At 42.4% G+C, this 13,852-nt stretch overlaps 1 protein-coding gene across 4 annotated transcripts in view; it reads right to left on the bottom strand.

Moving 5' to 3' along the window:
- Positions 1-654: 654 nt before the first annotated feature.
- Positions 655-13,852, bottom strand: part of OSBPL9 (oxysterol binding protein like 9) — a 57,742-nt gene continuing 44,544 nt past the window's right edge. For 2 of the 4 annotated variants that reach the window (XM_039711421.1, XM_039711423.1), the window contains 16 exons: positions 12,781-12,819; positions 9,782-9,875; positions 9,091-9,192; positions 8,484-8,643; positions 7,705-7,817; positions 7,316-7,434; positions 5,926-6,011; positions 5,547-5,715; positions 4,446-4,530; positions 4,047-4,157; positions 3,592-3,655; positions 3,344-3,484; positions 2,437-2,515; positions 2,016-2,107; positions 1,377-1,512; positions 655-1,282 (listed from right to left, as the gene is read on the bottom strand). In XM_039711421.1, the coding sequence (XP_039567355.1) occupies positions 1,208-1,282; positions 1,377-1,512; positions 2,016-2,107; positions 2,437-2,515; positions 3,344-3,484; positions 3,592-3,655; positions 4,047-4,157; positions 4,446-4,530; positions 5,547-5,715; positions 5,926-6,011; positions 7,316-7,434; positions 7,705-7,817; positions 8,484-8,643; positions 9,091-9,192; positions 9,782-9,875; positions 12,781-12,819 (1,665 nt within the window). In that variant the 3' untranslated portion in view covers positions 655-1,207. The remainder of the gene's footprint in view (positions 1,283-1,376; positions 1,513-2,015; positions 2,108-2,436; positions 2,516-3,343; positions 3,485-3,591; positions 3,656-4,046; positions 4,158-4,445; positions 4,531-5,546; positions 5,716-5,925; positions 6,012-7,315; positions 7,435-7,704; positions 7,818-8,483; positions 8,644-9,090; positions 9,193-9,781; positions 9,876-12,780; positions 12,820-13,852) is intronic. The other 2 variants (XR_005627675.1, XM_039711422.1) reach the window with 2 other exon arrangements.

Here is a 13,852-nt window from a genome sequence, read left to right as displayed (position 1 = left end):
TCAGACACTGAGGAAGCTTTCCTCCAGTTTCCAGCCAAGGTCTCATCACCTTCCCAAGTTCATTAAGAAGAGGCACAGCCCTGACTGCCCCACGGGTGCCACGCTCTCCTCTCCAGCTGTCTGGAGCTGTGGGCTCTGCCTTTGTGCCACCCCTCAGTGCTGCAGCAGCTCCTCAGCAGTGACAGCTCCTCAGGAAAGGATCTGCAGTGCTCCCGGAGCAGTGACAGTGCTGGGAGGGGGAGAGAAGCCCAAGGCTTCCATCTCACACTGCTTCTTTAGTTTTTCTGTATGTGCAACATAAGACAAAATTAAGATGAAATCAAATAAAAGCTAGACTTAACTGTGGAGAGAAAAGTAGTTTGAATGCTACATCTAGCTACTCAGTCATTATTAACTGTAGCAAAAGCACACAATGCAGAGGCTCCTGATGCAAGGCTGGATGTAGAGTTCAGAAAACTTCTGTGGCGGATGCTGCAGATGCTCATTTTGCTAGTTCATTTACTACTTTAAGAAGTAGGTTTAGCTAGTTGCAAGGATTATTCCAGTGGAAATACAAATACCTCTAATACATTTCACATAATTAATTTATCATGACTCAACTGGAAAAGTCTTCCTGCAAAGGTTTATTATGAAATAAATAAAAAGTCCATAAGAGAAGTTTGAAAAATCTATTTTATGAAGCTTTAAGATGCATTGGGTAGAATTATCTATGGTTACATTTTAATCTCAAAATAACAGTTATTTTGGGCAAGACACTGAAATGCCAAAAGATTTGATTATCGTACAGGTGGAAGATAACATTTATGTAGCATTTTCTAACAAATTGTCCCATCGGAGGAATCCTCATATTTACACATCGCAAACATCAGCGAGATTTAAATGACACCTTGCATTTTGTTCCTTGCTTTTTAAATATGTAGGACCCAGGATTATGAAGCAACTGCTCCCACCGGCGGCATTCACAGTGGTCACACAGGGCCCGTGCCCCCGGCCCAGCCTCTCCCTGCTCCAGGGGCAGCAGGAGCGGGGCCTGAGCCCGGGCGCTGCCCGGGGCTGCTCAGCCTCTCGTGAATTGCTTTGTCTGTCTCAGCAAGTCCAGAATCCCTGAGATTGGAGCCGCAGCAGCTGCAGGGCGGGGCTGGGCCGTGCGGGGGCTGCGGGGGTCGGGCTCAGCCGCCGCCCTGCCCAGCCCGGGCTCCGCGGCCCCTCAGTGCTTGGCGGCAGCGAGGCGCTTCAGCAGCGGCTCGTCGTACACCCAGCACTCGCCGTCCTCGTGGAACAGCTGCAAAGGAAGAACCGCGGGTCAGCTTCTCGTGAAGAGCCACAAAGGAACGAAGGCTACAGGCTGAGCTGCACCTTGTTGGAACAAAGCTCACCCTGGTTTCCCACGAGGTCTCGCTCTCCTTCCTGGCCCTGGCCTCAGCTCGCTGCCGCTCCTCAAGCGCGTGCTTCGCCGCCGTGGCCGCGTCGATGTCTCTGATCTTCAGGTTGTAGGTGACATCCTTCCATAGGCTTCAAAGAGAAAGGGCAAGGGAGACTTTTATGGGAGCAGAGTGCTACAAGTTGGAGACATAGCAGTGAATATAGGCAGATCTCAGGCAGAAAAGCCCTCAGGATGTTTGATGTTTGTGCTGTTACAGCAGGAGAGGGGCAAGGGAGACTTTTATGGGAGCAGAGTGCTACAAGTTGGAGACATAGCAGTGAATAAAGGCAGATCTCAGGTTAGAGAAAGGGCAGAAAAGCCCTCAGGATGTTTGGTATTTGTGCTGTTACAGCAGGAGACAGGAGGCTGTGGTGGAGCTCTCCAGACCTCCCTGAACATTTGATCCCAATTAGGATGTGACTGAGAACTCCAGGTCTCCTCTCCCTGCTTAAATCCCCAGCCTGCCTGTACCTGGGCTCAGGGAGAGCAGAGCATGCAGTGCTTGGATCAGTGCAGCTTCAGTCCCTGTACTGCAAACTGGAGTCTAACTCAAAATAAAATCTTAATGCTCCCAGTAAACTGAAGTTCTTACCAGCGAGACTCAAAGTCGTCTTGGTCCTCCAATTTCCTTACCTTCTTCTTTATTGTAGGCATTTTCTTGGTATCTATAAAGACAGCATTCTCCTGGAGTGGAAGATGAAAAAGAAATAAACCTATTCAGTCCTTTAGCTAGACTTCAAATTTTCTACACTCTAGTGCACTGGTTAGCAGGAAATACATGAAAAATGGTAATTCTTCAGATTCTCTTCTTGTATAGCAATCAAGCTTCCTTAAGAACAAATGAACAAATTTTATCCCTAGCTCAGCATTCTTTTGGACAGCCTCAAAGGAGGTTCCAACTATTAATGTTTGTTTAAAATAAAATACCAAGCCTACAAACCCACCCCAAACCCCCCCTAAGTACAATCTTGTATTTCTGATGAAAGGAGAAAAAAGAAAGCAAGTTGTGTTACCCCTGTGGAGTACTTTGCATACATGACCCCATTCCATTCTCCTTCAATGGAGCAGAAGGGTTTCTTGTCATTTGGAGAACTAAAGAGAAACAAACAGTTATTTCTCAGCTGTATTACAGCAACTGAAAAATCCTAAAGGATCAGAACTTGGTCTTCTCTAAAGCCTGGTTTATATCAGCCAAAGTGTCCATGCCCAGCACAGAAGAGAGGAGGGTTCTGTTTACAAGGGGCCAGTTTGGCAGAGTGAGTTACAGAAACCCTAACAGGAAGCACTGAAAAGGTTAAAACAGGCCTTGCCCAAGGGCTGGATCTGCATTTAGAGTTCAGGAAAGCACTTACAGGCCTTCCACACAGATGTAGGGTGGTGAGTTTAAGCTTAAAAAAGGTTTCCAGACTACTGGGAAACACAAGACACCAGTTTTGAAATGGCATCTATCAATGTGTCAATGATTTAAAACCAAGTTAAACCTCATTTTGCCAGCATCCACTTGCTGGCATCACAGCACATCTCCAAATGGGAATCTCCACTGAATTCTCTGTGCTGGGTTTAACCAAAACCCACCAAACCACTGGTAAAATACATGAAGTTTTCAACTGACACACTGTGAGCAGTATCCCAAGGCTTGCTGCAGTATTTGTAGGAAAGGTAATGATGGAGACATTTTTGATAATTCAGGAGAGCAAAGTTCCCTTTGGGAATCAGCTGAGGATGTTTCCAAGCAGCATGAAGTAGGACATGGGCCTGTGCAGCTCCCTCTCACAAACTTGGCTATGAAATTCCATGACAGGTAATGATGAGCTAAGTTCTTCTGGGTGTTGCTACTTCAGCATTTTACACTCTTGACTGTCTTGTTAAAGCTGTTGGCATTTAAAGGAAGGAAAAAGTGAGATGAAGGAAGCTGCTTACAAAATTTCAGCTGTAATTCTGTGCTTTTTTCCTCCATAAAATGGTTTTGTGTGGAAGACGATGGAAGCGTTGTAACCTGTCTTTGAGCAATTGATGCTGCACTCCCCCCCAAGCTCTATCCATGGCACAGTGAGAATAGACCTGCAATTAGGAACACAGAAATGCACTAATGATAAGCTCTTGGCCAATAAACACTAAGCATGAAACATTACAAGGCATTAAAAATGAAAATTAGAGCATTTACTTGCCTTCCATAGCCATTAGGAAAAGTCAAAATATAGTGTTCATCATGATCTAGGCATGTAACACACCCTGTTAAAGAAAAATAAAAATAGACTTGAAAAACACCAAGCAAAACCTCTACAGAACTTTTCATAATGATCCCATGAAACATGCCATTAAAACCAGGTGACATGAAAAGGAAATGTGAGGAGCTTCATTTTTAATGGATGCTGAGAATGCCCAGCTTCTGGAGGAGGCAGGGATGGCTGTATTTTTGGGAAAAACTGGGCCCTAGGTGTTTTCAGCACACAGAGAGTGTGGAAGGCATCTCCAATTCAGATACATAAGCTCCAGTTACATAAATTCAACCACTGCTTACATTTAGTACCATGACTTTAAATAATTTATGTAAATTATTCTATGAAAAATCCTAGTTGCAGAATTTAGTTTCTCCTCTGCTGCTCAGTTCACACACACATACCTTGCCCTATGTTATGGACCCCAATAGACATTCCTAGGAATTTGGACTTGGTCCATATGTGAGCATTGAACTGTATCCTCTTGCTAAAACACTCTGCGTAAAATGCTGAAACTGAAGAGAGAGGCAGGAGTTAAAAACAGCAGCACAAGACACTGATACCTTTGTTCCCAAATTCATTCACTGGGAAATATCCCCAGGTGCCTCACACTTTATGTGCAAGAGAATTTGCAATTATTTTCTAACAAAAGCAGTTCATAATTTTTCAGCCTTTATAAACTTCAGCTTTTAAATCTGAAGATAAAGTTTTAAGCCAAGAGCTGATTTTCCTGTTGATTTTCCTGCCCCCCCCCCTCCAGCTGCCACCTCTCCTGGCAAAGGCACTGTCACATCACAACTTACTTGGAGGATGGTGAGAGACCTGCTCTGCCACAAAGGTGACGTTGCTTTTACTGACCCAGGGGACTGGTCCTTCTGAGACTGGCTCCTGTGGGACAGGGAGAGGATTCCATCACTCATGGTGCCTGCAAACACTGGAAGCTTCCCTGAGAAAATGCCTCCATCTTTAAAGGCTTCTAAAAGTGTACTGCAGGACTCCTTAGTCCTGGAACTACAATCCTTTCTAAAGGATCTACTCTCTTATTTTTAAGTATAAATGTCTTTTTTTAATTGGCCCCAGAAAAAACAGTCAAACTGAAAGACTCATGCATAAACCCAATTACAAAATGATATGTAAGCAGGAGAAACAGTTTTTGTTTTGCTTCTGAAAAAGTCTGACCTGTATATTAATAATGATCACATTTCATGTACCACAAAACCATAAACTAATATTTATTTCCTGTGGCAAAGAATGCAAAGTGTAGTTAATTCATGGTTAGAAGCAGTGGAAGCCCAAATACAACACTGCCTTTCTGCCAGCAAACTGGAGTGCAAATATCTACCTCAGAAACAAGATTTCAGCAAACAGATCAGTGGGAAGCAAAGGAAATGGGAAAAATACATGGCTTATACCCAAATAATCACATTGATTTGGATGTATTACACTGGGGCTACAAGCACCTCCCCACAGCAGCACTTCCCACACCACCACTGGCAACTTCCTAAGGCAAGAGGCCCAAATGAGGTGTCAAAAAAGAAAAACAACAGAAAACCCCTCTGGGCTGCACTGGTTTAAAAAATAAAAGCAAAAAAAATCAGAACTTTGGCAATAAACAAATTCATAATCAGTGCTATGAAACAGTTCAGGGGAAAAGGGCATTTTCAACATGTCAAGCTGTTTTTTAAAGAACAATAAATTTTGTTATGCAAGATTTATACTTCTGTCAAAAGAAAACAAGGAAGGAAAGGGGAGAATTGGTTAAGAAATTGCTACCAATTGGTTAAATCAACAATAAGTTTGTTGATTTGCTACTTAAGCACAATCCATTTCAGTCAGTGACTTAACAAAGCCTTGGGCTGCATCTCTGCATTGTGGGCTCCACACAAAGACCACCAGAAGCTCACCATGTCATCCTCAGTGCCAGGCAGCACCCAGTGGCAGCGGAAGATCTCCCCCAGAATGGGATTGTAAGGCTTCTTAGCTACTGACCCTTTCCTTCCTGCATGGAAGGCTGAGAGGTACCACTTCACCACCTGAACCATCCTCTCCTTGGGATCCTTCTGGTCACTAATGCTACAGAGAGAGAAAAAAGGAGAGGCAGAGTGAAACATAAGCAGGGACCTTGGATACAGGAAAGTTTTATGGGTGCTTGGTTGTTTTACAACTACAAGTTTGGCTGATTTGACTGTTTTTGAAGCAATATTCTTCAAAAACTACCAACTTCTGGCAGCCCACAAGGGCAGTATGAGAACCAGTGAATGCTCCTGTTCCAAGGTCAAATACCTGACAAACAGGTCTGGATGTGCAAAGAAGTCAGCATACATTTCCAACAGAGACCTTCTCTCCAGGATGAACGTTGGCAGAACCACCTGAGGGAAGAAAAACAACTCATCCAGCTGAAGGAATTTGAGTATCCTGTGCAAAAGCCAACTGCAAACAGCAAACAGAGCACCCACAGCATTGTGTGCTCTCAGCTGTGAGCTCCAGCTCACCAATGAGTTCTGACAGATGCAGGTCAGTTGGCATCTTCTCCACACCCTAAGGCTCAACAGGAACAGTCTCATCCTGCATGGATTCTAGTCCCACCCAGAGCACACCAAAAGCTGTTCTGAATTACAGTATCACTGCTGATTTCATTTCATCTCTGTGAACACTGCCCATTTTCAGTTACACTCCCTTGCAGTCCCATCCTGCTGCATGTCTCTGTCAAGATGAAGGTTAAACTCTCCCCTACTTTCCCCCAAAGGTCCATGGTGGATGTGCTCAGTGTGATCCACCATCAGTTACTGTTGCTGACAAGGTACATGCTCATAAAGATTCCTAGCAGCCTAATTTGAGATCAGTAATTTTCAGCTATCCCAGGAATTCCCAGAACAGTTTGGATAAATTCCTATTCAGAACTGCCAGAATCCTTAAGCAGTTTGCTTGTGAGCTGCTGGCTGTTTCCCCAGAAAAGTGTTATCTTTTTATTATCTACTGTTCATTCTAGGCTGGACAGCTGAATTCATCCACTTAAGGAAACTTAAGGATAAGGGTTGATCTCTCCTGTCCTTTCTCACTCTGGAATTACTTGTTTAAATTTATCCAAGCTGCCTGGAAAGACCAACACCTTCAGAATGCTGTTCATTCTGCCTTCAGACAGACACCAGCAGGAATCTCATCCACAAAGAACCCAACCCCTTCCTTACCAGACCTAAGTGTAGCATTTCAAAATACACAGGCAACTTATTTACTCATTAAGATCCCAACTAAGCCAAGCTTTTCACTACATGGTTACTTCTCCCTTTCACTTTATGTTTTATTGAATGCCATGGATGGTATGGATCCATGGATATGAATGCCACGGATAATGAATGGATCTGGTAGCTCTTTGTTCTAGAAGCTAAGACAGGAGTAACATTCCAGCATTCTCCCTATGCCAGCTTCACAAGTACTCCAAGAATTAGGTTCAAAGAGAACCAACAGCTCTTGGCATTTTCTATTTTCCATAGAAAACTATTTTCCCAAACAGATTTTAGCATCTGGATATATTTATTCTGCAGCTGCTTTTCCCCTTCCAGTATGAACTCCAATTCAAAACCACCATGTTACAGAGATTACAGCCTAACTAGCTTTTAGAACAAAAGTCTGGGTTTCCTGCCCCTCCCTTCCCCATGAACCCCAGCAAGTTTACCTTGGTGAGGTCCATGCCTAATCTCACTTGTGACAAGAGATGCATGATGACACTTTTGTGCTCCTCCACCGACTCTCCTTCCCCATCATCTTCTCGATCGTCGGGAGGATCAAAGAGATCTGAAGGACCAAATAAATGGCTTTTGTTTTCCTCTAAACCTTCACAACCAGACTGTATTTCATCAGCATATGTGTCAAAAAATACAGGTGTAAATCCTACAATTCAGCAGTCTTCCATTAGTAGAGAAACAGTAGATAAGCCACTTCCCATGAGTACCTTGCCATATACATACACACACACACACATATACATATATAATCCTGCATATATTGAACCAGACAGACAAACTGACAGTAACTCCTTACTGAAAGTTGACACAGGCCACTTACCAGCATCATTTGTGCCATTAGACATGGAAGAATTGAGGGACTCTGTGGTATCTGGACGTTTCAGGCTGCTCCCTGTGCTGCTCCGAGTCAGGACTGCAGCAGACCCTGAAGAGCTGAAGAAGACTAATAAATTCTCACAGTTCTGATTAAGTAATTCAGACCACATTATTTGATATTCACAGACCAGGAATTTAGTGATAGACATCAATATATGTGCAGTGGCAGACATTAATACACATGGTGCATGCTAATTCACAGAAAGCTCAGAAAGGATTGCAGCTGAAGGAAGGGGACAGCCTGCAGCCTCAGATAACACATGAAGGCAGAAAACAGCTGATTAATCCCTCTTTGGAATGTGTAGCATCTCTTAAAATTAATTTTTCAATTAATAAAAAATGAAGAGTAAATAGAGATTTTGAGAAAAGGGTGCCAACTTCAAAGAATATCTTTTGGCAAATGTGTGAGGGAATTGGCCACTTACCAAAGGCTGCAGCAAATGCATCTGAAATGCACCATGGCCCCAGATTACAGCTCTGAGCTGGGGCTTCCAAAATCTGATTTGTTAGAGTTTGTGAACACATATCTGAGGGAATGGGAAGGAGCAGAGGAACAAACTGCCTCCTTCTACCTGTCTGTGGCTGAGGGCAGGGGTAATCTCACTCTGTTACACAAAGTGGCTTTTTGACCTCCCCCACCTTTTTAAACCAATTTCTGCAAGCAGACAAGCCTTGGAGATACAGACTGCACACAGCACACACTGCACACTGTCAGCTACTTACTCCATACATCTCTTTGGGGAAGAACTGCTCTGGTAGAACTCATCAGCATCATAGAACTCATCCTCACTGCTCGAGTAAGAAAAATCTGGGACTGTGTTTGGAGACAGGTTGACATGGCTTGGAGAGGTGAGACTGCTGCTAGGTGCTGACTGCCCACTCCCTGTGGAGTATTAAAAATTACAGAATCAAGAAAAATTAATTCTTTCAAAATCTACTTAAACAAGAATTGTTCAAATCAATAGAGGCTGATGTAAAGTAAGAAGAGGAAAGTACAAAATTAAAAGCAATAATAAGGCAGGTTCATAAAGAGTTTAACCGTTGACAAAAGGAAAGTCACAAGGAATATGAAGAGCACAGAACACCAGTAAAGTTTAAGGGACATGTTTTCACCAGTTACTGCAAGATTGTAATGCTGGGGAGACAAAGGGAAGCTGGTAAAACTTGTACACATTGTGTACGCATGGTGGGGAGAAAGAGCAGCATTACTGGCTTTAACAAAACACTGAAATTGGTGTTGATAAAAGCAAGATGCAGGCAAATAATACTGTTGTTTTAATGACTAATGACAGGGTTTCTTGTATTTCAATAAAAGTTACCAGAACTGCACCTGTACTATTTGGTGTTGGGGTCTGGTTCCCGAGCGATGCCACCACAGGTCCCACGGGCAAAGAGGAGGGTCGCTGCTCTGACTTGCACAGCTGAGCAGGTTCTAGGGGATATTTTGACATGTTAACCTCAAAATTCAGAAGACTGCACATTATTTCACCTCCAAAAATGAAATAATTTTCTATATAAGCCATTTGGACAGAAAAATGTGTAGCATCACTTTTACCTAGGTCCTTTTTTTATTAACCAAAGATGGCATTTAAAACAAAACTGCAGTTGTTTAGCTAGAAAGTATTTGCCTTTTGTGAAAATTACAGTTTCATTTTCAAAAAGTGTTAGAAATGCAAGCTAGTAACTGAGAATAAATAGAAGACATCAGGTTATTGCCAGAACCAGGCTGGTGAGAATTCCCTGTGCCCTCTGTCCCTGCTCAGCCCCTCTGAGCTGAGTGTGCTGTCACTGGGTGGCAGTTCCCAGCTCACCTGGCAGGGTGACCCTCGGAGAAGGGGCAGTTCCCAGCTCAGCTGGCAGGGTGACACTCTGGGAAGGGGCAGTTCCCAGCTCACCTGGCAGGGTGACACTCTGGGAGGGAGCAGTTCCCAGCTCACCTGGCAGGGTGACACTCTGGGAAGGGGCAGTTCCCAGCTCACCTGGCAGGGTGACACTCTGGGAAGGGGATGTTCCCAGCTCACCTGGCAGGGTGACACTCTGGGAGGGCATGGTGCTGATCCCTGATGGCTCCAAGGGGCTGGGCTGATACACGGCGTCCACAGGGTTGATGGTGCTCTAGGCAAGAAAAAGAAAAGCACATTTTTTCCCCTCAGTTAAAACAAAATAAAGCATAGATAGCAAGAACATTGTGAGCATGAGAAATGCCCAAATGCAAGAGAGTGAATCCCTGAGAGAGGAAAGAAAACACAAATTGACAGTTGAGGACACGAGAAATACTTTTGAGGTGGGAATATTTTGATTCTTTACACAGACTGCACAATAAATTGAATTTGATGCAGATTTGAAGCGTCCTATAAAGAATTCTTATTGCAGGTTCTTGCTTCTGGTATGCCACCCAATGTCTATTAATTAATAATGCATGCAAAGAGTGGAAAGGTAGATGCAAATTATCTGGCCAAAATTAGGATAGGTAATCAATATTTAAAAAAAAATCTCAAAAATTCATTTTGCAGATCATAAATCAAAACAAGAATCATCAGCATGCTTAGAGCCATGAAGCAGCTTTGTTGGCAAAATTCTTCCCAAAGCAAGGTGACAGTGTTCAGTGCAGCTCAGTAGAGGACATCTCAACCTACTCTGAATGTGGGCACTTGGAAAATGAAGCACCAGGTCAATTCAATACTCCCAAAAGTCACTGACTTCACTTGATGTCCTTGGTTTTTATGCACCAAGACCCTTGGAAATCTAAACTGCCATGTCTTTTAACCCAAAATATCATCCAAGCACTGTTTATTATTTATGTTTACACACTACCACCAGAACTTCTTGGTTGTTACTTGAGTAAAAGGGACATAAAACCCTTTTCCAAACACCTTGCAGTTTAAATATCTGATCTATCAGAACTATGTAAATTTTTGGTCAGAAATGCAGTATGTTTGTCCCTATCCTCTTTTTTACACCAGTATTTAAAAGAAATGTCTACAACTGTTCTTCTCTCCCTTTAGTCCATTAATTTCTACTTGCATTCAGACTGAGGGAAACAGGCTCACTTTAACTTTCCTCCCCTTTTCCTACTCAAGGCAGATTTCTTTCTCACCTTCTTTCCCAGTTACCTGAAGTTCTGAACTTTATCCTACATTTGGATGTTTGGACAATGCTCTCAGACACTTGGTGTGATCCCTGGGGCTGTCCTGTGCAGAGCCAGGAGCTGGAGCACTATGATCCCTGTGGATCCCTTTCAACTCAGGACACTGTATGACTCTAAAAATCAGTGAGAAGTTCTACTATTTTATTTATAGCACAGGATTTCTTTAACTAAAAACAACAATTATTCTCTGATCATCACTAAAAAACCTCTCCATTAAAAACATTTATAAAAGTAGCTTTCTACAGTTTCATTCATACTTTCACTACTCAGTACACAAATAATCCAGTACAGGTAACATGACTCCACTGCATTCCAGCATAAAGGCATTGTCCCTTACCCAGTACTTCACCTCCTTGTGGAATTATGCATTCAACACAGGAAGGTCCCTGTCCCACAGAGTTCACAGTTTAAAATGATGATCCCATCTCAAGAGTTAAGATTTAAAACCCAAGATGGTTCTGTGATACACAGGATGCTATTGCTACCTAAATCTCCTTTATTTTTTAGGGAAATTAACAATCCACATGATACAGAACAATGGTATGATAAAGACAGAACAAAGTAAATATGATTTTGTATTCAGGGTTGTAACCTCATCCTTAAACAATTCTCCATACTGCAACATGAACTGGAGTTTCTTGTTGGATATTTTGAGGGATGCCTTAGTGGGCTAGAAACAGCTGAAGGCAGACCTGAAAGTCTCCTACTCTGAGTTTAGTAACAACTGAATAACAATTACACAGAAACAAGACTCATCCCACCATGGCAGCAAACAATGATTATATTTCTGCCTAATTTTAAAGTAAAATCCTGACCTATAGCCCAAGGTGATGTTGACCTCCACAGCATCACAATTTTAGACTTCACAATCACTGACCCACAGTTAATATATTCTTACAGAAATATTTTTTCCTCCCCAGTATAGGCCAGCCCACAGATAATGAGATCAGTGGCTAATCAAATTCAGACTGTATCAAGCTGCAATCTCTCTATGAAATTTCTGAGTTGCAGCCCAGATGTGCAGGTGGCCTGTGCCTGTGGAAGTGTCTTCCTGCACAGCTTCTCTTTTCCAGGGGACATCACAGAGATGTCATACTGCTACTAAGACCTGAATTATATTCCATCCACAGGGCACATAATAATTCACCTTATTTATGATAAGCATGAAACTGAAATGTGCATGTGCATCTTCAGTCCATTTTCACACCAGAAAACCCTACTGCTAAAGCTGTTTGTAGTGGACAAACAACCAAGGTCTGGGAATTACCATCAGCTCTAATGAAAACACATCAGGATTTTTAGAGCTTTTACTGAAACCAATCTCCTATTAAAAGTATCTGAAATGTACTCAAGTGACAAAAAAAGAACAAAGAAAGAGAAACCACGTGTGACCAAAACCAAAAATGACAGAAGTTACATTAAAAATGCAGCAGATCTATTAAAGAAGAAACATTGCTTAGACAGACATTACACAACTCTGCATCAAAGGAGCAGCACTGTAGAAAAGACAAACTACTTGAAGCACATGGAGAGCAGATCTATTTCCTACACAAAGACACTTCAGACAGAACACAGAACTATTTCTATCCCAGTCATTTCCCTTTCATCTGCTCACATGGCAGATTTTTATCTACGTGTTCAGTCACAACACTGCTGCTCGAGACACTCCACACAAAACTGACCACTCTATCTTCTAAAGACAAGGGTGTTAGCCAACCTCAGGAGCTAAGGACTCAACAGGAATTTTAACAAGACACTGGAAGCAGTAAATTAGAGAAAGGAAGAAGCATGTTGCAAAGTGAGTGGAAATTCAGGTCTCTGTTCACATGTTCTGCAGAATTAAAAGGAGATAAAGATTAGATTTAAACTTACTATAAGTCCATTTGCGTGCTTCTCCTCATTATTTTGGTCCTTAAGGAAAAAATGTTAAAAATATCAACATAACAATCTTGCATGACTTATCAGTTCTGTGCTAAGTGAGAACAGTGAGTTTCCCTCAGGAATGTTCACATTTTCAGCCATAAAGTGTTCCTCATCATGAGATACAGTAACTAAACTTGGAAGGCACAACTCCACACAGTCACTGCCCCTCTGAAGATCAGCACTTTCTGAGGGCCTGTCCACATGAGTGCAGACAATTTCAGAAATATCCTTTCTGCACTGCAGAGTACAGTTCTGCTTTATAATGTGGGTGCTGCCCAAACACCTAGGAGCTCCCCAAAATATGCTCTGCAGCTCCTGCAAGTCCCTGCAAAATGAAGTTCTCAGTTTCTGTGATTAACACACAAGAAAGGCAGAAGTTTAAGCTGAAAGGTTTTAACTTTTGCTTTTTGGCATCCACTGTATTTTAAAATGCTTTTAGGTTATTCACTATCTCAGATTTTGGGTTTTTTTGCCCAGAAGAATAAGTGAAAGAGCAGGCAATGAAAAAACCATCTGTCCTCAGGGGAAATGACACGAGCACAGAGCAATTAATGCCAATCTGCAGCCAGCACAGTTCTAGCACTGAACAGCAACAATATGAATTCTACTGAACACTAAGGCAAATCTCTCCCCTTCTGCTGCAAAGTTCATACTAGTCAGTACATCAATGCCTAGTTTTATCCAGTGTGAACCTCCAAACTTGTCTGCAGGGCATTCCCCTGGATCTCTAGTTACATTTTAAAGGAAAAAAAAAAATCTCTAAGAAGTATAAAGAAAATCTGCACACATTTATGTTTTGACACTTAATACATCCTTCCTTAGCTAATACAGTTGGCAACAGGCTGTCCAAATTTCATCTCTGCTAGCTGACATTTTTGAAGTCTGGCCTTCCATGATAAAAAGAACACCAAGGACAAAAAGTTCCACTGGGCTGCAAATTTACAAAACACATTTTTTTCCCCAAGATAAAAAACCCCCCATGTTGAGTCCATCATCTCTAAGACCTAAGAAATAAACCACA

This window comes from Passer montanus, unplaced genomic scaffold (genome assembly GCF_014805655.1).
Source record: "Passer montanus isolate IOZ18808 unplaced genomic scaffold, ASM1480565v1 scaffold25, whole genome shotgun sequence".
Lineage (NCBI taxonomy): Eukaryota > Metazoa > Chordata > Aves > Passeriformes > Passeridae > Passer > Passer montanus.
Note: the sequence above shows the minus strand (reverse complement) of the source record. Positions and strands in the feature narration are given on the sequence as shown.